The sequence below is a fragment of the Ictidomys tridecemlineatus genome, chromosome 2 (assembly GCF_052094955.1).
Source record: "Ictidomys tridecemlineatus isolate mIctTri1 chromosome 2, mIctTri1.hap1, whole genome shotgun sequence".
In the NCBI taxonomy this organism is placed as follows: Eukaryota; Metazoa; Chordata; class Mammalia; order Rodentia; family Sciuridae; genus Ictidomys; species Ictidomys tridecemlineatus.
Genome location: NC_135478.1, coordinates 64,993,901 through 65,021,301, shown reverse-complemented (window position 1 = coordinate 65,021,301; position 27,401 = coordinate 64,993,901). Strand labels below are relative to the sequence as shown.

General features: G+C 47.4%; 1 protein-coding gene across 3 annotated transcripts in view; it reads left to right on the top strand.

Annotated features, from left to right (window-relative positions):
- Positions 1 to 15,290, top strand: part of LOC120889633 (palmitoyltransferase ZDHHC19-like) — a 28,148-nt gene extending 12,858 nt beyond the window's left edge. For 2 of the 3 annotated variants that reach the window (XM_078038663.1, XM_078038662.1), the window contains exon 4: positions 106 to 2,573. In XM_078038663.1, the coding sequence (XP_077894789.1) occupies positions 106 to 420 (315 nt within the window). In that variant the 3' untranslated portion in view covers positions 421 to 2,573. Of the gene's footprint in view, positions 1 to 105; positions 10,985 to 11,498; positions 12,012 to 12,253; positions 12,396 to 14,484 lie in introns of those variants that run through there. The other variant, XR_013434543.1, reaches the window with a different exon arrangement.
- Positions 15,291 to 27,401: the final 12,111 nt, after the last annotated feature.

Below are 27,401 nucleotides of genomic sequence, written 5' to 3'. Positions count from 1 at the left end.
ACCCTTATGTAAGGTCAACAGCAGGTGTCCTAGAGGGCTGCGTTAGGGGAGGCCCCAGGATTAGGGAGTGATGGAGGCCATTCAGACCTGTCTCCTCTCCCCTAGGAGTTCGACCACCATTGCAGGTGGGTGAATAACTGCGTGGGGCGCCGAAACATCCGGCTCTACCTGCTACTCCTCGTGTCCCTGTGCCTCTATCTGGGTACCGTGCTGGCCACCTGCGTGGTTTTCATCATATGCAGGAGGAACGTGGCATTTTTGGACAAAATCATGACATATCCACACACTCCCAAGGGCGCACACTGGGAAGTGCTGATGTGGTGGGGAGGGAGGGGCAAACAGCCCAGTAGGGTCAGGGTGACAGGGGAGGGGCTGACGTGGGCGGGGCTAGAGGGAGAAGTCACTTGGCAGGACCTGTGAAGGACATTTGGAAGGCCAGTGGAGTCAGGAACATGGACGAGATAGGATGCCTGTGGAGTTAAGAATCTAGGGGCCCTCAGAGTAGGGTAATGAAAGTTGAAAAGGGACAGGTGGGAGGACAGTGTGGTGGAGGGAGGTTTTCCTTGGTTGTACTGGACTAACTGTCCAGTCCATGGAGGGAGAGCCATGGGCAGTGCTACCTGGGGTGGGAGGTAAGGAGGGAGCAATGGGGTCGAAAGCAGGCCAGGGAGGAGCTCTTCCATGGCTTCCATTCTTAGCCTGTGCACAGCATCCTAGTGGCTGTACCCACTGGGGCCCTCCTGGTCCCGCTCATCTTGCAATTGTTCATCAAGGCAGTGGCAGTGGGCACCGCAAGGCAACCCTATGAGGAGAAGGTAAGTGGTGAGTGTGTGTGCCCTTGGCTGTGTGGAGGCATCTTGCACCTCTTCAATTAGACACTTTGTGCACTTTCTCGACTGCCCTTGGCCTTGATGATGCCTCATGAGTCCTTCCAGACCCACCTCTGAAGATGCAGCTCAGATATTTCTATACCCTGGAGCTTGGGGCCATTCTGCCTCCTGGGTGCATTGCATTGAAAGCCTACTGTGTGGGCTGGGGATGTGGCTCAAGTGGTAGTGCGCTCGCCTAGCATGTGTGCGGCCAGGATTCAATCCTCAGCACCACATTCAAACAAAGATGTTGTGTCTGCCAAGAACTAAAAAGTAAATATTAAAAAATTCTTAAAAAAAAAAGAAAGCCTACTGTGTGCTGGGTGTTCTAGGTGGTAGTTATTTGAGGGATGGGTGTAGGGGTGAGTAAGTACATCATGCACTTGTGTTGATAAGCAACCTGCCATCAGAATAACACTGGGAGACACCAGGAACACTCTGAGCAAGGGGTCAGTCCTGAGTGGTGTAGCCAACAGGAAGAGACTGGGAGTTTGGCGAAGCCCATGCTGTAGAGGAGAACATGCCACTCTTTGTGTCCTAGGTGTGCTTTTGGAGAGGCAGACAGGAGGGCATTGACTGTGAGAGGTACAATTTTGTAGAAAGGCACAGAAATCTGAAAGTAGGGTGTTAACAGAATGATGAAGAAATGGATCCTAGTTCAAGGACAAGGTGACATGGGCAATGAGGTTGACCCTATGGGGGTCAAGATTAGAAAGGCCCAGAAAGCCAAGCTTGGGATTTTGTTTGGAAGAACTGGAAACCTGGGAGCCATGAAAAATTTTGTGAAAATGTCATTCATTGAGGGGTAATTAGAAACAGTAAATTCACCCTTTTTCATCTATAGTTAGGGATTTTGACAAATGACATTGTGTACTCTCCATCAAGATCAAGGTTAACCAGTTTCACTAACCCAGAAAATCCTTTCATCTCTTGTTGTCATTTTCTCTCCCTGAGTCCTTGTGGTTTTTCTCTTTCCGGAATCATGCATCAATGGTGTTTTGGGCTTTCTAGTCTGGCTTCATTCACTGAGCACGATGCATTTGAGATTCATCTATGTAGTTGCTCATATCAGTAGTTTATTTTCTTTTGTTTCTTGTAGTATGTATTTCCCTACAGACTATTAGTACATTCACCAATTGAAGTATTTTTACTTTGCATCTAGGTTTTGGCAGAATTTTTGTTTTGTTTTTGTACCAGGGATTGAACCCAGAGGTGCTTAACCACTGAGCAACAATCCCAGCCTCACCCACCCCACAACCAGCACCCTTATGTTTTCTTTTTGAAAAATTTTTAAAATTTTGAGAAAGGGTCTTACTAAGTTGCTTAAGGCCTTCCTAAGTTACTGAGGCTTTGAACTTGTCACCCACTTGCCTTAGCCTCCCAAGCCATTAAAGTCATGGGGAACTGTGCCCAGCCAGTTTCAGGCAGTTATAAATAAAGCTGCTACAACAACCATTGATGCATAGACATGTGGACATAAGTTTTCATTTCTGTTGGGTAAATTGTTAAGGGTGGCATTGCTGAGTCATGAGATAAACTTATGGGACATTTTAGAAAACAACTCTAATGTTTCTATTTTGTACCAGCAATGAATGAGAATTCCAGTTGCTCCACATCCTCACTAGCATTTGATACTGTCATTGGTCACTATTCTTTTTTGTTTTCAAATTGTAGCCTGTCTAATAAATGAGTAGTGGTATATCACTAGGGCTCCACTCTGTATTTTCCTAATGACTAATGGTGTTGAGTATATTTTTGTGTCTTATAAGCCATGGGTATATTGATGGTGAAGTGTTTGCTCCAAACTTTGCCCATTTTAAAAACAAATGTGTTGTTTTCTTATTGAGTTTCAGGAGTTCTCTATACTGGATTCAGATGTATGTGTTGCAAATCTTTTCTTGCAATTCATGGCTTGACATTTTATTTTCTTCATCGCATCTTCCAAAGAGCAGGAGTCCTTAGTGTTGATGTTTTTCCAGCACTGAGGATCGAACCAGGGGTGCTCGACCACTGAGGATCGAACCAGGGGTGCTCGATCACTGAGCTTCTTCCCCAGCATTCGTTGTTGTTCACTCTAAAAGGAACCCCATGTCCTGTGGAGCAGTTTCTTTGCTTTCTTCCCCATCTGTGTCTTTATTGCTTTTTCTTTGAGCATCCACTAGGAATGATATAGTGGGCATCTTTGCCCTGGGATTCCTTTAGTATGGCAATCACTTAACTAAAGGCTCTTTCAGGAAGACTGGTGGGCGGCATCAGTGGGGGAGGGGAAGCTTCAGACCCTGAGATAGCTGAACAGACAGAGGAGCCTGTCTGCTCATCACCTCCCATCCACCACTGCCATATGTGGTTCCCTCCCAGCTGTGACTCCTGTGCTTGGCCCTTATTCCTCAGCCCTGTGGTCTGCCTGTCTTCTCCTCTCTCCAGCTTCTAGTATCATCATTGACTTTGCCTGGCAGCCTGTTCCATTCCTCCATCCTGTGGTTTTTCCTGCCCTAGGTCAGGCCTTAGTCCATTGCTCTTTCTCCTCTGCTCAGAGTGAGGCCTTCCATGTCCAGGATCCCCAAGTCTCAAGGGACCTAAATGTGGTCTGCCCTCTAAGATTCACCAGACAGGGCTCCTTTCTATTAATGGCAGCACTAATTTCAGGCACTGATTTCATGCTCCAACTTTCACTCCCAGCATACTCCATTCCCTGATTGCAACTCCTCCTAGGCTCACTTGCTTGGTGGTTGGTGGCAAAGACTCTGGTGAAGACCACATAAGTTCAAATCAGAGCTCTAGAACTGAGTAGCAGGGAGACCTGGGGTATGCTACTCAGCCCCTGGTCACTCAATTTCCCTATCTGTAAAACAGGGAATTGTGGGTTAATTCATGTAAACCTCATAGTAGAGTGGATGGCACCAGAGAGTGCCCTGTGTGCTGCTGTTACATCACTACCATTCCTTCCCATGGTCATCTACACATGTTTGTGCTCAACTTAAAAGTCATACAAGTCCCAGCCTTAACATCCCAGGCCTCCACTCCACCTGTTGTACCTTCTGGGCCTTATTTCCTGAAAGAGTTGATCTTGTTCACTAGCTCCCCCTTCACTTTCTGGCCCAGCTCAGCCCAGCCCTTGCTGTCAGGATGATGCTCTCATTAATGGCCAAATTCAGCAGACATCTTCAGACTACTCTTTCTGGTCTAGACACAGCCTCTGAAACCAGTAGTCGCTGTCTCAGCACTTAACTCTCTGGGCTTCTCCTCTGCATGTACCTGGGTGGTGTGAACTGGGTTGCCTACATGGTTCCCATGATACTCTCTCTATGCTCTACCCTTTCCACTCCCCTTGGTGCACAGGGCCTTAGGTTGCAGCTGCCCTCACCCACTGAAAGTAGGCTGGCCATGCTGTTTGCGGTGTGCTTTCCATCCCCAGTGCAGTGATGGGGCTTTGTTTTTTTGCTACTCGGTATTAAACCCAGGGGCACTTTACCACTGAGCTACATTCCAAGTCCCTGCTACTTTTTATTATGAATCAGGGTCTCACTAAGTTGCTGAGGCTGGTCTCAAACCTGCCTTAGTTTCCCAAATCACTGGGATTACAGGTGTGTGCCACCCTTCCTGGTTGGACCCAAGCATTTTTGGTGCCCTGAAATATTTCTGATGGGGGTGCATCTCCGTGGTAGAGTGTGTGCTTAGCATGTGCAAGGCCCTGAATTCTTCAATCCCCAGCACACAGAGAAAAGACATCTGAATCAATGAGTGAACCATCAAACAGAAGAATCAACATTTGGGGATAGAAGGAAAGAGGAAAGGAACAGAGAGAAGAATTGTGTCCTGACCCCCCAGGATAAGGAGAAGAAGGAGAGACAACAGGAAGTTGGGCAGAAGATGGGGCAAGAAGAAGATGCTGCTGAAGTTTGGTCCTGTGGAGTGTGAGGGTGTTTGAGACACAGAATTGGAATAGGAGCCCCAAGAGTGGAGCCAGTGAGAGAGGCTGGTCTGGGTGCCTCAAAGCTGTTGGATTCCAGTTGTGTGTGATAGGGTTCCATGTGGGGGGAGGACGGTATTCACATTTACTGCTCAGTTCTTACAAATTTACTATCATTCCTTAAACATTTTCTATACTTTATGTACAATCAATATTTTCTACACATGATATATATCTAATCAAATATTCTTTCTCAAAGTTTAAAGATTCTGTAATTTTTTAATGCTCTGCTATTAGTTTATTTCTTCTGGTACTAGGGATTGAACCCACAGGTGCTTTACCACCAAAGCTGCATCCCTAATTCTTGCTCTATTTTGTTTTGAGATAGGGTGTCACTAAATTGTTGAGGGCCTTGCTAAGTTGTTGAGGCTGGCCTTGAACTTGTGATCCTCCAGCCTCAAAATCCCAATTCCCTGGGGTTACAGGTGTGTGCCACTGTACCTGGTGGTATACTCATTTCTTATGTGCTGTGAACACCTTAAAGGAAGCAGAACCTCATAGAGGACATTGATTCGAGTTGCTTTTTTGGACATATTCTAGAGCTGTTCTGATGTGGAATCATCTTTCCTTTGGCAGAGGAGAGTGTTGAAGATGAAAGTCTTCATGTGTAGGCCATTGGAGACTTGGGGTGGATAGAGGTGCTGCTGGGCCACTTTCTACTATAACAGAGTATTATCTACCTAAAGCTCATGAAGTTGGGGTGAAACTCAACCTGTTCTGGAAGGAGGAGTGGTCGAGGCTGATGGATGGACTCAGGGGAAAGAGAAAGTAGAATAAGGAAGAGGAGAAGCCAGTCAGAGTCCTGGGAAGGACATGACCTTTGAGCTTGGCCTTTCCTGCTTTGTGTACTGAAGGTCTTCAGCTCAGATTTTCTTGGAAAATCTGATTTTTGACTAGGGAAATATGTCTGGGCATCCCCTGCTGCCACTGGTCTCCCAGATAGTGAAACTCAATGAAGGTAGATTTTTAGAAAAATCGAGTGGTAAGACACCTGCCTGGAAAGGAGACCGCCAAGGACAGAGCCAGACACTGGCCAGGAGCCACCTTCCACCAGTGGCCTGGGGGAGGATGACCTGAGGGAAGGTTTTGTACAGACCCCAGACTTCAAAGCATGTTGGACAAGCATCCTCAGTTTAGTCCTGCCAGCATGATGAGGAGCCGTCCTGGCAGACACACATTTACTCTGAAAGCTGACCAACTTGGACGTGCCAGCGTGCTGGGACAGATGGAAGATGCTTGGTTGAAAATTCAGGCCGTTGACTTTACAGGTGGCCACTGCTGTCCAGGGGAGGAAGTCTGGTCTCCAGTCAGAGCCCTCTCCCAGAAGGCAGCCAGGGAGCCCTGAGCGCCCACCCGCAGCTGCTGCCTGCCTTGGTGCCAGCAGAGCTGGGGGCAAGGGGCAGGTGGGCTCCCTGCTCTGGGTACAGCCTTATCAAGCCTTATGAGCACAACAGGGAAATGGATTCCCAGGTCCCCTCAGCTGCCCATCAGTCCTGCTGAAGCTCAGATGCAGCCTCCGAGGAGGCCCAGACCTCGCCCCTGCCTCAGGCTGGTGCAAGGCCCCGACTGCCCTTCAGGAGCTCTCCCGGCTGCTGGTTCAGGTTGGCGAGGCTGTCGGGAAAACAACTCCCTTGTAAGCCAGGCCTCTGCCGATGGCCAGGTCCACTGCTGACTGGGGACTAAGGCCCCCAGAGCCCCCGCTGTGGCTCTGTTGGCAGGAGCTGGCTCAAGACAGCTGTGGAGAGGGCCTCGCTCATGAAGCTTGGTGCGCAGGCTCCGGGGGAGCCTTGGGTCATAGGCGCCTGGCTCCGTGGGGCAGCTGGCCTGCAACCAGGAGAAGTCCAAGGGGCTGAGGAGTAGGAAGAGCCCCTCCTCCCACCTCCCCCAGTCACCTAAGCTGAGCTCTTCCCAGCTGCAGCCTCAGCCTCCAGGAGACCCTCCCTGCCCAAAGGTCTCGTCTCCCTCTCCTGTCCTGTCCCATGTGCCCAGCCCCTACCTCTGTCCACTAAGGGTGAACGTCAGGTCTCCCGAGATGCATGGCTGCCTGAGCATGGGAAACCCGTCATCTTTGACACTTCAGCCCCATCTTGGGCCATAAACCCATTGAAGGGTCAACTGGCCAATGTCCCACCATGGACCTCCCCATCCCTATAGCCAGGAGGGAATGCGGACACCTGGACAAGAATGTGTGTGACACATGTGGGAACCTTGGACAACCAGATGGATTGTTCTGGGGTTGTGTGCCCTGGTCACTGGACACTATGGCTTCCCTGGTCTGAACCTTCATGGATAAACACCCAGAGCCAAGGGCAGCTCCTGGGGTGGCCATGCAGCCTTGACTGCTGTCCCCACTGCCCACTCGCTCTCTCCAGTCCATGGCCAGCAAGGCCAAAGGTGGGGCAGAGGGGACAGTGAGCCATGCAGGTCTGCTCTGTCAGCACCTGACCCTTGCCTTCCCCGCCAACCTCTTCCCTCTGAGAGGTAGGTTCTGTCCATCCCTGCCCAGGTCCACCCTTTGCTGGGTAAATGAGAGACCCTGGCCACCTGGCCCGGTCCTTGCTTTTCTCTGGGCTGTGGGTTCTCCTCACACTACAACGTGGTCTTTTGTTTTGGGTTTAACCACTGACCACGTCCCCAGCCCTTTTTATTTTTTATTGAGACAGAGTCCCACTGATTGCTCAGGACCTCACTGAGTTGCCTCTCCCTCCCCTGTCCTGTCTGGCCTTGAACTTGCCACCCCCTGCTCAGCCCCTTCAGCTGCGGGTGTTTGTTTTTGGGTCAGCTCTGAGACACCTCCCAGCCTGGAACCATGGTGGGGACTGATTATAAAAATGTGGCAGTGTCCACCTGCCCCACAGGCTGGAGGTGGAAAGGCCCTCATGGCCCAGGGTGCTGCTGACCCCAGTCTGAGGGGCCATCTCTGTGGCCTGGCTCCACGCTGAGCCCCAGGAAGACCTGGCTGGGACCAGTTAGCCTGTGTTCAGGCCAGTGGCTTTGGGCTTTGTTGCCTTATGCGTGCAGTGGGCTGGGGACCCTGTCCTCAGGGGAGATGAGGATGGTGGCAGTAAACCACATTTGAGAGCCTGGTGACAGTCATTGATCTCAGAATGTGTCATTGTCTCATCAGGAGGTTGCGCAGGGGACAGCAGTTCACAGGATCCGTAGAGAAGAAGGGAGAGAGGGGACCTGGAGAGACTGAGTGGGCAGTTGATAAGGGACCCCCCAGCGTGGTACAGACGAGGGCGCCTGCCTCTGCGGGGAGAGAGGACATGGTCCCATAAGCCCCCCCCCAGGCAGAGGACCCTGTGGAAGCCGAGCTCTTCCTGTGCCTGCCGTCCCACTTCACTCAATCCCGTGGTCTCCACATGGGACTGCAGGTGACAGCAGCTTCATGTTCCCAGCAGGCAGGGTTCCACCGTGTCCACATGCCCGTTTCCTTGATCTGCCGTCTGTCCATGGGCCCTTGGGTGGATTCCCTACCTGGCTGTTGTGACCAGTGCTGCAGTGAACGGGGGCATGCAGGAGTCCCTGGGGCCCGAATCTGTTTGTTTGGATACATGTGCCCAGAAGTGGGGCCGGTGGGTCACAAAGGAGGTCCAGGAGGAGGGCCAAGAGAACCCAGGGAATGGGCGCAAAGCCCCTGGGGCAGGAGGAGGAGGTTGCCAAGTCCACCCCACAGCCAGGGACTATATGTGATGCATGTGTCCACAGAGCTGGAGGAGCGTATGGGGGGATAGGAAGGACATAGAATGAAACTGACATCATCATGACTGTGTGTATATGCATGACTGCAGGACCAATGTGATTCTGCAACCTGTATACTCAGAAAAATGAGAAATTATACCCCATCTCATTCAAATGTGTGATATGTCAAGGTCATTGTACTGTCATGTGTAACGAAGTAAAACAAATAAAAAGTTTTTAAAAAAGAGCTGGAAGAGAGAATCGTGAACCACAAAATTGATAATTGATATTTAAAGCAATGGATATGCTGATTATTCTGATTTGATCATCACACAATTTACACATATCAAAATGTCACATTGTACCCCATAAATACATTCTATTATTTGTATACATACAAATACATACAATTGAAACTTCCTGGAGATTACTTCCCTTCCAATAAATATGGTGCTCTTTAAAAAGTTAAACTGCAGCCAGGTACATTGGCACACACCTGTAATCCCACTGGCTTGGGAGGCTGAGGCAGGAGGATTGCAAGTTTGAGGCCAGCCTGAGCAACTCAGTGGGGGGTTAAGCAACTTACCAAGAGTGTCTCAAAATAAAATACATGTATATAGAAAGGAGCCTGGGATGTGCTCAGGGATTAAGCGCCCTGGGTTCACGCCCTGATGCAAAAACAAACAAAAAAAAAACAAAAATCATGACTGCCTGGCATTTCACCCATACACCACATGCCGTTCTCATTCGCTCAGCAGGTCCTACTCTAGTCACCGCCTGGGCCTGATGACACTCTTCCTTTCCATGGTCTTCCCAGGGGACTGGGAGCCTTTCCTTGGTTCATTCCTGTTTTATGGGTGCTCTTTCTTCAAGCCCTTCCACTGCCTTTCTCTTGGGCGGTCCCGCTTTTCTTAATGATTTCGTACTATCATTCAATTCAAGAAAATCCATTTCTTGGGACAAACGTTATTCTTCTATCTGTAGGCACACAACCCATGTAGACATGTGGTGCCTCATGTTTGCTCCTGACTTAGGTCCTGCTGTTTAGGAGTCACTATGTGCCTTTTCTCCTTGGTTGTGATATCCATCTTGGAAAATCTTCCTGCTCTGAGGTCACTGCACACAGCTCCCCTGCTTTCCCCTGTGACCTGTAGGGAGCCACATCAACCCGAGCAGAGCTGGATATGGGTGTGCCCTCCCAGGGGGGCTGAGACTGGAGTCAGAGCATGAGGGACCAGGACAGAGCATGGGGTGCTAGGTAGCAGGGACGTGGCTTGGGACTCCCAGGTCCTGCTGGCCCAGGAGGGGCTCCAAGGGCACATTGTGTTAGTCAGCGTTTTGCGGCTGTGACTGAAGGACCCGACCAGAACAATTTTAGAGGAGGGCTCCTCTGGGCTGCAGGTGAGGCAGAACATCATGGCAGAAGAGTGTGGCGGAGGGAAGCAGCTCACATGGTGATCAGGAAGCTGAGAGAGACTCCACTGTGCAGATGAGCCACGTCCTCCAGCCACACCCACCTGCATCCAGTGACCACCCAGGTAATCCCATCAGGGACCAAGTCACTGACTAGGTCAAGGTGTAGCCCAGTCACCGCTCCTGCAGACCTTCCTGTGTGTCTCACACCTGAGCTTCTGGAGGACACCTCATCTAAACCACAACCACAGCTTTGGCCCCCACCAACAGCAAGTAGATGCACTTTCCTCTTAGCATGTCCAACTGTGGGTCCCTCCCAGGTGCTGCTGGGCTCCACAAGGAGGGGACCCTCCAAGGAGGTACCTGTGAGCCTGGGCCCTGTGTCAGCAGCCGGGGGAGAGCTGGGGGAGGGGGAGGCAGGAAAGGACAGAGCTGCCATGGGGCTCTGGCCATGCCTCCTCCTCGCCTGCGGGCCTGGGTCCTCACTGGTCTGGAGAGCTGTGCTGATGTAAAGAGTGGGGCCCTGGCATTTCACAGAAAGCAGCACTGAGGTTCATCCACCTTCCATCCCCTCCCCAGGTTGGAAAGGATGCTGTTTCACCTGCTCATCTCCCATGTGCACCACAGTCCATTTCCCTCCTGCATTGCTTGTGCCCTGGATGGACTGATCCATTTGTAATTCCACCCTGCTCCAGGGAGTGGCTGGCCTTGGACTGCCTTCTGGGCACTCAGGAAGTGATGTGAACCTCTCCATGGCCTTCCATAACCCGTGTCCTGTGGGTGGATTTGCTAGTTCAGGAGTCTCTCACACACTCAGGGGGCCCGGAGAGGAGGGTAGCACATGTTAAGATCTCTGCACCCTCATCCCTCAGGGAAGCCTGACATCTGGTACACACAAGCTGCCCCCTGAAGGCTGCTCAGGACCTCCCCCTTGTCCCAAGCTCTGGGAGAGGGGTTTCTTAGCACAGTTTATTGTTCATCTTCAGGTAATGTTGGCATTTCAATTCCAGTTGGTTCTCACACACCTGTATGGTATTATGTTCCTCGTGTAAGTAGCATGTGTTTTTTGTGTTATCTGTTTTAGCCTTTTTGCTGCTGTGACCAAAAAACCTGGAAAGAACAACTTTAGAGGAGGAAACATTTATTTGGGGGTCACAGTTTAAGAGGTCTTAGTTCTTAGATGGAGGACTCCATTCCTTGGGACCTGGTGGGAAGCAGAGCATTACTGCAGGAGAGTTTGGAGGAGAAGGAGAGTGGCTGGGAACAGGGCACCAGGAGGAGAAAGAGGGAGGAGGAGGAGAGATGGGGGAGGGAGAGAGAGGGAGGGAGGGAGGGAGAAGGGAGGGAAGGAGAGGGAGAGGGAGAGAAAGCAATCAGTTTAATGTTCTTCTTCAGGTATCGTTGGGCATTTCAATTCTGGTGTGTTCTCACACACCTGTATGGTAGTATGTTCCTCATACAAGCAGCATACACATTTTTTTGTGTTTTCAGTTTTACGGAGAAGGAGACTGATTAGATTAAGACTCATAATCTGATCATTTCACTTCTGAACTTTCTTGCAGGGTCTCATGTGAGTTTGGGGGACACTCGCATCTAAACCATAACAATACCTTTCTATACTGTTTAAATAGGATTTATTGACCTCCCCAAATGACATACGGTATGTGACATATGATAAATGTCAAGTGCTGGTGGTGACCCAGGGCTTGGTCTCCCTCCTTCATAGGGACCTTCTAAGAGGCTTCTTTCTGCCCTCTGCAGGGCGGCCTGACCTGGTGGATCCCCTCTGGCCCTTCCCACTTTACTGAGTCGGCCTGTATCTTCATGCAGCAGACTGGCTGTCTGTGCTTTATTCAAAGGCACCAGCCCCTGTCACCTCTGCCATTGGCTTTTTCGCTCAGTGTGAAGGTGGAAGGTGGTGGTCAAGTGGAGGGGCTGTGCCCCACGCCTCGTCCCTGCTGCCTGGCGAGGACTCGCTCACCAAGGGCTGTCCTCCTGGCCCTGCCTTGCCCTGTTGTAGATGCCAGGCTGGGAGCATCCTGCACATGTGTCCCTGCTGTTTACACAGATCTCAGGTGTTTGATTTTTGTCATTGTTTAAAGGCACACAGTTAGAAATGGATTTGCTGGGTCATAGGTTATGAATATATTCAGTTTTTACAGATGAAGTCAAATCATTTTTCACTATCAGAATGTTTGTAAGAAATAATATTTAAGCAGTCCAATTGCTTCACATATTTGTCTATAAATGTCAGAATTTAAAATAAAATCCCTCACTCTCCTTGGCTTGAAGCATGAATTCTGCTCTTCATTCTTAGGGCAGGTCATTAACACAAGCTGGAGTTTCCTGTGCTGCATTCTGTGAAATGCTCACCCACCTATTTGACTGTGGGCTGCTGTTAACTATGATTATTGAGAAGATGTTTTCATTCCGCATTATGGACATCAGCCCCGCGACTGGTAAGTTCGATTGCGGCTTGCACTCGGCACTTTTATGATGACTCCATGAAGAGTCCTTTTCTTTTACGGTTTGCTCTGGGGCTGTGTAAATCAGCCTTCTCGGCAGTCACTGCTATCTTTGACAATGTCTCAAGATCTTCATCTCCTTTCTGTGCCTGATCTTCATCTCCTTTCTGTGCCTACGCCGCCTGCACCCCGGGCCAGGTAGAGGTCTGATGCCGCACCTTCTCCTGCAGCCCGCAGGACAGGTCATCTCAAGGGTATCCTTCACCCACCACACCGCATGTCTGCTCAAGGTCAGGGGTGGGCACCTCTTGCTTTTTCACTAATGAGGACACAGGTTTCCTGGTCTTGCTCTTTCCTTGCCAAGTCTTTATAGAGGACTTCCCTAGTCTGCAGTGTCAGGTGGTAGATTTTCAGTTTCTCCTGGACTCTGCAGGGCCCAGGCTCTGTGGTGCCTGGAGCAAGGCTGCAACCTCCTCTGACCCCTTCCAGGCATCCTGCTGCTCCTGGGCTGGTGCACCCTGCTGCTCGCCCTCCTCCGGGGCTTGAGCTCCTGGCTCTTCCACTCATGGTGCCTCTCCTCCCCACGGCCCTGGACTATTCTGTGGTAGTTCGGGTTCCTTTAGTGAAGGATTCTTGCTTGTTTCTTTTGGTGTGGATCCTGTTCTGTCACCGAGGGCAGGGCAGGAGGGAGCCACCCTGACCTGATGGTTCCCTGACCTTATGGAGCTTGGTCTATGAGGAAGGCAGGAAAGGAGTAATAGAGATGAGCTCTTAGGTCAGTGGACGGATCTGTTAAGGCAAACGCAACAGGGGGCGGGCACCGAGGGAGGGATGGAATCTTAGGGGTGTCACCAGGGCTTCCCCGAGACACAGTGCCATGGCTCTGGGAGCGAAGCTGGAGATCTGGAGGAGGACACATGCCAGGCATGGAGGAGGCCAAGGCAAGTGTACTGGCCTGGGGAAGGCTCAGCCACAGGCCAGGTGGCTACAGGGGGACACCGGGAAGATGGCAGTGACAACCCTGAGGATACAGAGTGCTGTGGGTCCTTCCTGTTGAGACAACCAACTGAGGGTCCAAATCATTTGAGAAAAAAAAAAGTCTGTTCTGAACATGTGCAAACTGCCTAGTCCCTGTGGCAGTGCCATGTGACAGTGCCCTGTGACAACTTCCTATTCTGCACGGATGCTTGCTGAGTACGTAAGTCGTCCAGAGGTGACTGACACTCCCTGGGAGGGTGTGCGCAGGCTGTGAGCGGCACACTTGAGGTGGTAAGGGTCCCGGCTTAGGTGGTGGGCATCCTGGACAGAGCCTGCCGACATGGAGGGTCAACCTGCTTACTTTAAGAAAGGCCCAACGGCAGACGTTCAGTTTGAAGGGTCAACAATCTAATAAAAAAAACATGCTACTCAATCATATATTTCTAATGAAACTGATAAATATAGATGCCCCTCAACTGAAACACAAATGCTTAAAGGTGTAGAAATCAAGTACACGCTGCGTCTTACGAATTGTTGGGAGGAAAATAGACGTGAGGGTCCTACTTTACAAAGAACGCTGCCCACGGTGAGATCAACATCACGAGGCACCAACTTCTATAAAACGCAGTCCTCAGGAGCAGCAGTCTTCATTGGTTCCAGGATTAACTCCCACGTTCATTGCTGTTCAAATGTTTCCATTGATCAAAAGCCTCCCTGATGGAGGACTATCAACGTGGGGAAATACATGGTGCTTCTGGATTCTACTCCACTGCTCCTCCCTCTCAGACCATCCTGCACCCCTTCCACGTTCCGAAGTGATTTTCAAGGACTGGGCCTCCCGTCAGGGCCTGGCACCTCCAGTTCTTTTGTGTCCTTGTTTTGGTCCCTTGTCAATGGGGACCCTGCCATTGCCTGCTCTCATTTTACCCGTGTCCTTTCTGTCCCGAGTTGTGTGAAAACCTTTAGCCACACGGTGGCCAGGAGGAGCCCACCCAGTCAGGAAGGCCCTGCCTGTGTGTGACCTTAGCCTTCACCCCATGAGCAGGCCCTATGTCCTGCGCTGCAGGTACAAGTAGCTCAACCTGCATTTTGTCATTTGGACCAGGACCCTGGAATGTCAGCCCAGCAGAACAGAAGTGCTGTATTTGGATCGTGAACAGGAGCACGCCTGGACCCCCAGAGGTCTCCAAGGCTGAGACCCTGCAGGGCAATCTGAAGAACTGAGGTAGAGGCAGAGCGTCCTGGGCTTCACAGGGCAAGCTGGGGACTCACATGACACCCCTGGACACCACGGCTGCTGTAGGCCTGTGAGCCCCTCCTGGAATGTGCACACAGACCTGAGGGCCAGAGAGCGTCTGAATAGTCACCTTCAAAAGCTAATGCTAGCTGCTCTCACGGGGGATCCACAATTTTCTCTCCCACCCGAAACAAAGAGAGCACCCTGGGCACTCCCATCCTCCAGTTGTTATTTAGCAAACTTGTCAATCAAATGTGTGTAGAAAGGGACCCATTTACTAACAAGCCTGAGGTCTCTTCTACATCTTCTGGCCCTGTATGCATTTGCCTGGATACAACATTTAAATAAAAACAAATTAAATACACTAATCTATTTATTTCTAGTTTTTATTAGTGCATTGAATAAATCTTTCCCTATTCTGAATTCCAAAAGAAACTCCGTTATTTTTTTCCATGAGAAGATTGGCAGTTTTGTTTTTGCCATCATTAAATAAATACATTTGGAGCTGGTTGTGTCTATGGAGTGAGGTAGGGGTTCATTTTATTTTCCATTCTGCTTACCAACAGCCCCCATTTTCTCCTATTTATTAAGGTGCTCCTCCTATCATAATCTGAAGCTTCATTTATATCATGAGTTTGCTTCTGGGATCCATATCTTATGTTCCCTCCCCCCCACCCCCATGACCCCTTACCAGAATATTAGGACTTTCTGTAAAAGTGGAGGAAAACAAGTCTGTTTCCTTTCCTCGTCCATCTCATTCAGAATCATCCTGGATTTCCTATACCTTTACTTTTCTGTATGAATCTTAGAATCATCTTAAAGTTCTGTTAATATCCTTTTTAGGTATTTGGGGAAAGTGATTTAAATCTAAAGATCATATCACACTAGGAATGATTGACAGCTTTTATGCTGGTAGATCTTCTTATCCACAAAGATGGCATTTTAAAAAATAAGCCTTTTTTTTTTTAAAGAGAGATAGGTAGAGAGAGAGAGAGAGAATTTTATTATTTATTTTTTAGTTATCGGTGGGCACAACATCTTTGTATGTGGTGCTGAGGATCGAACCCGGGCTGCATGCATTCCAGGAGAGCGCACTACCACTTGAGCCATATCCTCAGCCCCAGCAGTTTTAAAATTTATAGAAAAATTGTGATTTTTAACATAGCTTTCCTTATTGCTAACATCTTATGAGTGGGGCACGTTGATGACCACTAATAAACAAATATCAATGCTTGAATCTTTCAACTCAGATTTCTTGAATTTTTATCTAATGTTCCTTGCTAAATCCTTCTATGATTTCTAAAAGTTCTTCCATGTATTAAATTGAGTTTTTTTATAAACAATTATTGACTCTACAAATAATGGTAATTTTAGCATATCCATTGAAATCCTGCATCTCTATTTTCTTAATTGTTTTTCATTGTTTTTGTGCTTGTTGGTATTTTCAATATAACACTGAACAGAAGTGTTGGCAGCTGACTTTTATATCTCATTTTTTTCCTACTTCAAGGGACTGTTTCTAAGCTGCTCCATCTTAGATTCATTTTTTTTCTGGGTATTTCTAGGTTTTTTGTTGTTGTTGTTTAATAAACATTATTGTTTGGTAAAGATGCCTAGTTATCTTCTGAATTTAGGAAATGCTTTCTGACATAAAGAGGGGTTAACTTGGCCATGAACTTTTGAAGTCTGGCACCCACACAGAAGGGGGAGTGGAACCTAGATGCACTGGTGCGTGACCCTCCACCAGGTGGACGCCCTCCTGCAGGAGTCAGCACTGAGGTCAGGACGATGCGGGTCCCTGCATCCTGGGGAAGCCCACTGCTGCCCACTCCGTGGGAGTTCTGCCTCTGTCCTTCGTGCCCTGAGGTTTCATCCCAGCATGCAGCTGCGGTGCTTCGGGCATCGTAGGTGAGGGCTCTACTGCTCCGAGCACTTCATTGTTCAATACATGGAGCGTGATGTTTCCTTTCCATTATTCATGGACATCTGGGATATTTCTAGCTCCAACATAGTGAATAATGCTGGTATAAGCTTTTGATGTGTCTTTTGAAGAATCTACGTGTGCAGGTGCCAACAGAGGGATGAAATTGCTTGTGTAAGATGTGGGCTTGTTGAGCTGTGGAGAACTTCAGCAAAGATTCTCCCAAACAGGCTGTTCCCAGTACACGCTCACAAGCACAGCATGAGCCTCATCCACTCCGGGGCTAGGTCAAGGCCTGCTCCTGCCCATCATCCACATTTGGACCTCCTGGTGCACATGAATGATGGTGTCATTTCATCCCTCTGATGACCAACGGAGTGCAGCAGACCCCCGTGTGAGTTTGACCATTTGGATGTTGGCTTTCATGAAAGGTCCCAGGTTGAGGGCCTTCTGAGCCGCCTGTACCTCTGACTGACTCACACACACTCCACCTAGGACCTGGGCACATGTGCCACGTGGATTCCACTCTTTCCTGCCTCACTGTGTGTGTGTCTTCCACTGCATGACTGTGTCTTCTTGGGAATGGATGCTCTTAGCCGGGAAGCGGTCCAACGTGGCTCTTCTCTGTCCTTCATGCTTCACGATTTTAGCACCAAGTATAAGGTTTTAGTTACTCAGAGCCCATGAAGATGTCCTTCTAGGTTCTGGGTACCAATGCATTGTTAACCTGGGATATTAATGCTAACATCCCTCTTTGGCTGCCATTTGCATGTGGAGGGACGCACCACAGGAGCCACTTAGGGCTGCTACTAGACTATGCCGTTTGCTCCCACTCTGCATGTGCGGTGTGTCTTTTGCTGTAGTCAGGTGGTTGCACAGGTGTGGGCTTGTCTGGGAAAGCTCAGTGTGGTCCTACTGCATCTGTCCAAGCTGGCAGCCATGTCCTGTACAGCCTTTGATAAAGAGCTGCGCCTCCGTGGTGCAGGGAGGCCGCTGCGGCTTCCCCCTGCCTAGGCTCTTCCCTGGGGTCTGCAATTCCACATGACCTTCAGACTCAGGTCTGAATTTCTACACACTCAAATATGCTCTTGGAATTTTAATTTAAATTACATTAAATCTATTTATTAATAAAAGAAAAACTGTCATTTTTATATTAACAAATATGTTTCCTTTTGTAAGTAGGACTTTTCTAAAAAAAAAAATCATAATTATTTTCAAACTGTCTATGAAGGACCCGCTTTGGTTTGGGTTTTTGTATTTCTAATCTAATGTGTTCATGAAAGAAAATAAAATGTGGTAATGTTGAGATTTCCATAAAAATTTTATCTCATCATAAACAGTTAACATTTTACCACCTGTGCTTTGTGTTGCACTATCATAAAGGTCATATACATCTTTCATTACATTAATTTCTAGGTATTTGTTTATTTGATGCTATCAGAAAATACATCAATTTAGTATTTTTGTTCTGCATATTTTGTTTCTGATACGCTAAAACATATTGAATTTTATATTTGTTTTATATTATTCTTGCAATATTTATTTACTAATTCTGACTATTTGGACTCCTTTGGATTTCTAAACCCATAAATTATATCATCTGAAACAAAAATTTTGTATTCTCTTTTTAAGCTTTTTTGGGCCTTGTCACTTGTTTTCCTTGCCATATTGCACTGGCTGTGATCCACTTTGCATTGAGTTTGCATTGAGTTTGCTGCATGGCTGTAGATAGGTGTATTCCTGCTGTTGCCAAGGACAACATTTCTCAGAGATCTCCTTGTCTATGTTAGGCTGTCTGCTCTGCTCTGACCCATGTTGATGCAGAAATTTTGAGTTTCAGAGGTCTCAGCCTATGGGAAGCCAGCTCCATTGCTCTGGTCATGATGTGAGAAAAACTATCATGGAAGAAGGGTAGTTTGCAAGAAGCCTCTAAACCCATAGCTTCTATGAAGCAGAAAGAAAGGAGGACCAAGTGGCAAAATATAAACTCCAAGTACATGCCCGCAGGGACCTCCTTCTTCCAGACATGCACATTCTCCATTTACCAACCAATGCAGCACTTCTTCCAAATTATGAATCCACCCAATGGTGCCATAATCCATGAATAAATCCAAACTCATAATGTGATCATTTCACCTCTGATTATTCCCACATTGACTCACTTCAGCTTTTGAGGTACACTGAACTCCAAAATTTTACATGCCACCCATGATCCCCCAAAGCTATTAACATCTCACCCTGGAAAATGTGTGCAGTATATTTACAGTAGATGCCCAAATCTAAATAGTTTTAGCACTGCTCCAAACTGCAAGTTCAGAGTCTCTTCTGGGACTCAAATTAGACTTTTGGTTTTCAGACCTTGTAGGAATCAAAATCAACTCATGTATAACTAAGGTACAGTGGCACAGAGTAGGTATTTCCATTCCAAAGGGAGAAATAGACACGCAGAAAGTAAAGCTGGCTATGATCAAAACCTAAATGTAGCTGGGCTAACAACACCTCTTTCCCCATGCTCAGCATCTGGGCACATGTTGTGGACAGTGGGCTCCCAAGGACTTGGGCAGCCTTGACCCATGTCCTCTCACATAGGCTAACTGTATCCTTAGCCAGAAATCTCCTGACATATAGTCCACATTGCCACCATCTCTGAGTCCCAGGGGTCACTACTGAAGATTTAACTTCCTTCCACAACTACACACATGACCCTCTCAGGGCCTACTTACATGAATTCTCACTTTGTTACACTTTGACCTTCCTGGCCGACCTTTGCAATCCTATGGAAGCCTTTATGACCATCTAACTCCAGGATTCTGCATTCCTGCAGAACCAGCACCACATGCTTGAAGCCACTGTCTGCCCCCATCTCAAGCAGTAGCCAAGCCTCTGAGGAACATGGAAGGGGCGAGTTTTGTGTGGCTGAGTGAGCATGGAGAACAAACTTCCTAGTAGTTTCTCTTCTCAGTGGAATTTGTATATTCATACCTTGTGAACATGATTTGTGAATCTGGCCAATTCCTGAAATGACCTTAAGCCACTTCTCTACTGTGTCTGTGTAATTTTTTAGAATCTCTTTGGTGACTATAATGCATTAACAACCACAATTCCTGAGGCCCAGTATTACTCCCCCTTTTCTGACCAAAATGTAAGCTTACACTCTTCCTTGTGCTCCACCTTCTTTCTCCCAGTAAACATGAATAAAAGCTTCTAGAAACATCGATATCATTGCTTGAATGCTGTGCTTCCTTGACATTTCTTCCATCAGAGTAATGAGTATATCACCTCTAAATTTAGCCACAGGAATGCGATAGGACATAAGCATAAAGTAGACAACATCTTTGACAGAATGTAACATAAATGTCTTCTACTCCCTTTTCCAGCAGAATCCTCCTCCTGTGCAAACTCATGAGCACAGTATTTCCTAGCAACAATCCTATCAGCATTGTTGCTTAGAGCTTCCACCAGAATCACATGATAAGTTCATTAACAATGTTCAAAGCTTTTCCAGCATACATCTCTAAACTATTCAAAGTATCTATCCCAATTATCAAAGTCCCCACAAGTTTCTGAACCAAATATTTAGGCAAGTCACTGCAAACAACTCACCTGTTGACACCTATTTCTATTCTAGGTGGCTTTTTTTTGTCTGTATGAAAGAGATGACTAGAATAATTAGAGGAGGAAAAATTTATCTTTCTTGGATTCAAAGGTAATTCACAGTCAGCTGTGTTCCTAACTCTGGGCACAATATGAGGCCAAACATCCTGTCAGAAGAGTGTTGTTTAAGAAAGCAGCTCAGGCATGGCCACTTGGAAGCACAGAGGCGGCAATTCACCAGGCACAAAATGGAAACCCCCATGCACGTTCACATGGAACTACTTCTTCTAGCCAATACCTACCAGCTTATACTGGTCTCTCATTAAATCCTATGCATGCATTAAAGCTCCTGTAACTCTATCTTTTCACCTTAAATATTTCTTGCATTGTCTCACACAGGAGCTTGTGTGGGACACCTCATATTGAACACTGTAACACTTTATAGTGTCCTGTTCAAATATGATTTGTCCTGTATTGCAAAAAGCCCATTGAAACCATGCTGAGAGCAATAAGAATGGTCCCTTGAGTGAAACTATAGGAGGCCAGACTAATGGAAATATTTTGAATAAAATGTGTCCTTTCACAAGTGATGGTTTGTTTTTGCTTTTTGCTGGAATCTTGTGTCACTCTATATCCAAAAGCAAAGAGAGTTCAGCATCCCTGTGTTTGCCAACTAAGATAAATGAAAAAGACAAAGTTCTGACCTGGCACTGATATGGGTTATTTCCACTATGGACCAGTACAGGGACATGCTCCGTGGGCCCTATTGCATGGTGTCTGTTGTCCCTGCTGCATGCTGCATCACTGACACCCCCTCACAGCTCTGATCTCTACTGGGACTGCACTGCAGTGACCTACATATTCTGCCCTCAGGGAGCATGAATGAGAGAAGGCAGGCTGAGGACCTTGAACTATACTACAGAGTAATAGTGACCCAAACAGCATGGCATTGGCATCAAAATCGCCTCATACATCAATGGTACAGAATAAAAGACACAGGGAGTAACCCACATAATTACAGCTATCTTATATGAGACCAAGGCACCAAAAATGAACATTGGAGAAAAGATAGCCTCTTTGACAAATGGTGCTGTGAAAATTGGAAATCCATATGCCACAAAATGACATTGAACCCCTATCTCTCACCATGAAGAAAACTCAATGCAAAGTGGATCAAAATTAAACAGAGACTGTATCTACTAGAAGAAAAAGTAGGCAGAATTCTCCATCATGTTGGATTAAGCCCCAGCTTCCCTCATAAGACACTTATAGTGGAACAATTAAAATCAAATAAAAGGGATGGATTAAACTAAAAAATCTTCTCAGCAAAGGAAACAATCAGCAAGGTGAATAGAGAACCTCCATTTTGGGATCAAATTTTTAACAGTCACACATCAGATAGAGCCCTAATCTCTAGGATATATAGAGAACCCAAAAAACTAAACACCACAAAACCAAATAGCCCAATCAACAAATGGGCTAAGGAACTGAGGAGACACCTCTCAGAAGATGATATACAATCAATCAACACATGTATTTTAAAAAGCTCTACATCTTTACCAATTAGAGAAATGCAAATCAAAACTACTCTAAGATCTCATCTCACTCCAATCAGAATGGCAGCTATTAAGAATACAAACAACATTAGGTGTTGGCAAGGATGTGGGGAAAAAGGCACATTCATACATTGTTCATGGGACTCCCAATTGGTGTAGCCAGTATGGAAAGCAATATGGAGAATCCTTGGGAAAATGGGAATGAAATCACCATTTGATCCAGCTCTCCCACTCCTTGGTCTATGCCCAAAGGACTTAAAAGCATCATACTATAGGGACAGAGCCACAACAGCTATTGTGAATTCTGTTTCTAGTAGCAGAATTCACAATAGCTAAACTGTGGGACCAACTCAAATGCCTGTCAGTAGATGAATAGATAAAGAAAATATGGTATGTGTACACAATGGAATACTACTCAACAACAAAAGAGAACAAAATCATGGCATTTTCAGGTGAATGGGTGGAGTTGGAGAATATAATGGTAAGTGAAGTTAGAAAATCCCCCCAAAACCAAATGCAAAATATATTCTCTGATATAAGGAGGCTGATTCATAGTGGGATTTGGAGGGGGAGCATGGGAGGATTAGATGAACTCAAGATTGGGCAGAGGGGTGGGAGGGGAAGAGAGGGAGCCTAAGAGTAAAAAAGATGGCATAACGAGATGGATATCATTACCCTAAGTACATGTATGAAAACACGAATGGTGTGGATATACTTTGTATACAACCAGAGATATGAAAAAATGTGCTCTCTATATATGTGTGATATGAGCTGTAATGCATTCTGCTGTCATGTATAAAAATTAGAATAAAAATAAAATAAAACCTGAAAAGTAATCAAACAAAAAATACCTTCAATTGACCCCAAGTTTATTCAGAACAAGGTCAATGGCATTATGGCAAGCATTTACAGAGTGGCCTCTTTCTACTCCTTGTTTATGTTTCTACCTCTAGTTTTGCATTTTCTCCTCCTTTAACATATGTTATCAAATAGTATTTTGTTATCTTTTAAGCAACCTGAAATATTAGGGGGATGAGATGACAGATAAATGTAATGTTTTTGAGAAATACAAAGCTGCTCTACTCCAGCTTCTTCAATATAGAGAATGTGAAGCAAAGCAAAGCATAGTGTACAGAGTCATGGAAACCAGCACCTCAGGGTTCTCATGAGGACACACATCATGGAACAGTTTCATGGTCAAAGTCATGGTGCTATCAAACTGTTGACAACTTACATAACTTCATTGCTGCCCTGTTTCTGGCCTGGTCACATTTTCTCCTGTAAAGCCCAATTCTGCTTTCTATGTAAACACAACATGCACTCGTTCTTACATCAGTTCCAATCCACTGTGATTTACGCTTTATAGTCATTTTAGATGTTTTCTTTTCATTCTGAAGGATTTTCAAACTTAAGAATTCCATAAGACTGTTAAGAGAATTTTTATAAGGCCTTTCCTAATTGATCTAACCAATCTTATTGAATCAATCTTGTTGAGCAACAGATTTTAAAGATTTTAACATATCATTAATGGCGGAGACAGGTCTATATTATAATAGTTGAAATATTCATCTATGCATGTGAATTATTGAAGTCAGGGTATTTGAAAATGAATGCAAAACTTTTCTTCATAGTGGGGGAGGGAAGACCACTGAAATTGCCTGGACATGAGAGTTATTTTGAATTTCTAGAAGAGGTCACAGACTTTTCACATTTTGCCACATGTACTTTATCTTGCCTCTTTCCCTAATTAACCTTTCTAAGCAGTTTGAGAAGTGTATTTGTGTCTCATACCCCTGGACACTTAATGCCTTTACTCTGCTATGAATTGTCTAGGATAGCACATCCTCTCCCATAGCCCTGGAATATTCCTACATTCAGGAAACTAACATTGACATAATACTCTCCTCTAGTCTATAGCCTAATTTGGTAGTTGCCTGTTGTCTTAATCCATGCTTGATTTAAGTCCAGGCTCCCACAGTTTATACACTTATCACATCTATTTAGTCTCCTTTATAGTTGTAGAAAATTTTCAATTTGCTTACTTCTGAAATTTAGAGACAAAGACTGTGGCATTTCTCTCTCTGTGTGTGTGTGTGTGTGTGTGTGTGTGTGTGTGTGTGTGTGTGTGTGCGCATGTACACATATGTGCTGCTTCAATGGTGATAACATCTTCAGCTATTATGTCTAAAGCCAACATTTGCAAAGCACATTTTACCTCAAAAGCAACATTGGGAAAACATTGCAAGCAGAAATCAGATCCCAAATATGTGGTACCAGGCCTACAATATACAAATAGCTGTCGACGTGTCTGCCATGCTTACCAAATTATGTCAGTCTAAGAACTTGGCAGGCAGGAGGTGACTAGAACATGACAGCCTTTGAAGGAGGGGTCGTATCCATGGCCTCTTCACTGGCAGCCTGGGAGGTTGGTGGTGCAGACGCCCTCTGTGCCAGGATGGAGGACGGTGAGTGGTCCTTCACTGGCAGCATGGTAACCATGGGGGCATTGGGAAGAGAGGCTCTTTGCTGTCTAGGAGGGTTCCCAGATGCAGGCTGAGGGGTGGATGGTGGGACAATAGAATGGGACATATTGGGGTTGGGTTGGGAGAACTGAAGGGTTGGGGGGCCGGGGAGGACTGGTCCCTTTGCTGGCTGCCTATGCTGCCTACGGCCATGGACACTGCATTGTGGGCCAGAGCTGTCACTGGACACAAAAGATTTGAAAATGACCACAATGGAAGGAGTGGTAGTGTCCATGGCCTTGTCTTCAGGCAGCACAGCAGGATTCTGGGAAAGGTGAGCTGATGACATGGCAATGAGGGTTGGAGGGGCGGAGTGTTGGCCCTGGGTATTGGGGTTGTGGGTGGAAGGGACAGGAGTGGGTCTTAGGAAGGAATGAGGAGAAGAAGGAAGAGGGGCAGCAGGAGGAGCAGCCAAAGGAAAGGGAAAATGAGGAGGAGGAGGAAGAAGAGGAGGAGGAGGAAAAGGAGATGGAGGAGGAGGAGGAGGAAAAGGAGATGGAGGAGGAGGAGGAGAGGGAATAGGGAGAGGGTAAGGAGGGAGAGGAGGAGGAGGAGGATAAAAAGAAGAAAGGAGAAGAATCAATACACATGGGGGTTGGGGATTCAGTTCTGGAAGAGGTAGGATTGGAAGGGAAAGGGACCTGGGTATGAGGTGTGGGGAGGTGGGAACTGGGAGGTATCACAGGTCTTGACAGTTGTGTGGTTGAGTGAAACACATTAGGGGTAACTCCAACTTGGGGACTGGGGCTGAAGGGAGAAGGAGGTTTAGTGGGAAGAGGCAGAGGAATGGAAGTTGGGATTTTTCCCTCATCTTTATTACATGAGGGGGAAGGTGGAGGAATGGGTAGGTTCAGGGGCCCAGCAGGCTGGAATTCCATCTGCCTGCTAGCAAGGATGGTTGCTATGGGAAAGGGGTCAGTGGGTGGGGAGAGGGGGCCTGCATTCCAGGAAGGGCCTGCAGGTGGGGAGGATGAATGGACAGTGGTGGTGCAGTACTCCAGATCCTCTCTTCTGCCCTGTGAGACTTCTGCCTCAGGCTCCACTTTGTTACTTTTCGCACCCTGAATCCTCCTCAGAGTGCCTTTTGTACATAAAAGTGGCCACTTTGCAGGTGGGGGCAGCCCATCCTGATGCCAGGCAATCAGTGATGGCAGGGCCACTGGCATGAGCTGTTTTCTTTTATTTGGCCTCCTGGAAGCAGCAGTTAGTGAGGGCCAACTCTGGGATAGAACACAGGTTGGCTTTAGGCCCTGCTCTCCCTGGATGGATGCTTTGGAGGTTGGAGAGGTGGGCGGATCCAGTTCACCTACAAGCTCCTGGGCCCACTTGTCCAGTGTTAAGCAGCCCTCAGCTTTAAGCAGGACAAGCACTCCTTGAGCAGGGCAGTGGGAGCTGCAGGTGACAGGGCTCCCATATGTCAAGTTCTTGGGAGACACCTGGGCCCTCTCTGGAATACTGTTTCTCTCTGTGGGCCAAGAACTGGGCTCTAGGGCACTGAGGTCTCCCTTAGTGTCATACTCCTCCTCCTCCCCCTCCTCCTCCTTCACCTCCTCCTTCACCTCCTTCACCTCCTCCTCCTTCACCTCCTTTACCTCCTCCTCCTCCTGGTGGATCTTGCCTTCTTCGAGCTGTTCCTGGGCCCTGAGCTCAGCATCCTTAGATGCACCAATAGGGCATTGAGCAGCTGTCATGGGCCCCTCAGCTTGGTGGATGAGCTGAGGAACTGAAGACAGGAGGAGTGGTCTGCGCCCAGGAGGGGGGATCCTTACTGCTGTTTAGGGTCCGAACATCTGCGAGTTCTTCCAGGATAGCACTGTTTTTTTGCGGAAGGACCCCCAGAACACCGGCAGCAGGATCCCCCGACAGAGGAGCAGGCCTCTGTCCCTGCCAGCAGCAGGAGGCCCCTGAGGTCGGGGATCCTGGAAGAAACTCTTGCTGGCAGGGCTGAGGGGAGGGGCAGGTGCAGCGGGGTGGTCCCTGTGAGGAGAGGGAGCCTCACGGGCAAGGCGGAGGGGAGTCTGACAGCCCAAGAGAGCCCTGTAGCGTGGCCTGCAACCGCACTTGGTCAAAAGACTGCCCATTGAGGGCACCTTTGGCTCGTCACTAGGCAGAAGTCCACACTAGTCCAATGCTAGTCAGCACAGAGCAGCTTGGCTGAGAAGCCAGCTCCTCCTTGGACCAAAGGCTGAACTGGAGTTTAGCCTTTGTGTGGCTGGAACGCTTGACGCAGAAAGGACTTGAGCCAAGACAGTGGGTCAAAGGAAGGCTCCAGTGTGAAGAGACCCCCACCCCCAATTGGTCTGAGCTCAGGCTTCTCCCGACTCTGTGCTGCTTCTTCTCCCACACCCAGCATACAGTTATCCTCACTCTCCAGAGGGTCATTCTGAGGCTGCTTTCCTTTGGGTTACTTAGGAAGTCCTTCTACTTGGCTCCAAAAATATCTCCACAGTTCTACTGGACATGACTGTAGCCATCCAGAGTCAAACCACCATCAGTTGCCCCCAAATAGCTCTAGTCAATTTTTCCTCTATACTTTCCACCATACTATCAATTTAGAGAACCATTACAGTGGTCCCTGGAACTGTCCCACAGGATCCTTGAGCCAGTAATGGTGCCTGACTCTGGTATTATTTCAGGTAAAATATTTTGTTTGGGAGGAGTTTCCTCTCATCCTGACCAAAGCACATACACATCCTTCTCTCTATACCACATTGAAGGTGTGCAGTGTTCTTCCTGTTGCCTAGCATTGCATTTTCCAGAGATCTCAGTCCATGTTTGGCTGACTGCATTGCTCTGGGGCTAAGGTGAGGCAGAACATTTCATGTCTCAGAGGTGTCAGTTAATAGGCAGCCAGCTCCATGGCCCTGGGCCAGAGGTGAAGCAGAACAGTAGGATACAAGGACAGTTTGAAAGGCAGCTGCTCACCTCATGGCAGCCACAAAGCAGAGAGTTAAGAAGGAACACCTGGGTTTTAGTCTTGATTTGGTCCCATCTCTTCTTTCTATGTACCAATTTCTCCCTTTTGGAATGGGAGAGGCACCACTTCCAAACTCATTCTATTAGACCAATATTAACCTGTTTCCAAAACCAGGCAAAGACACAACAAAGAAAGAAAATTTTAGATCAATATCTCTAATGAATACAGATGCAAAATTCTCTATAAAATTCTGGCAAATCAAATACAAAAACATA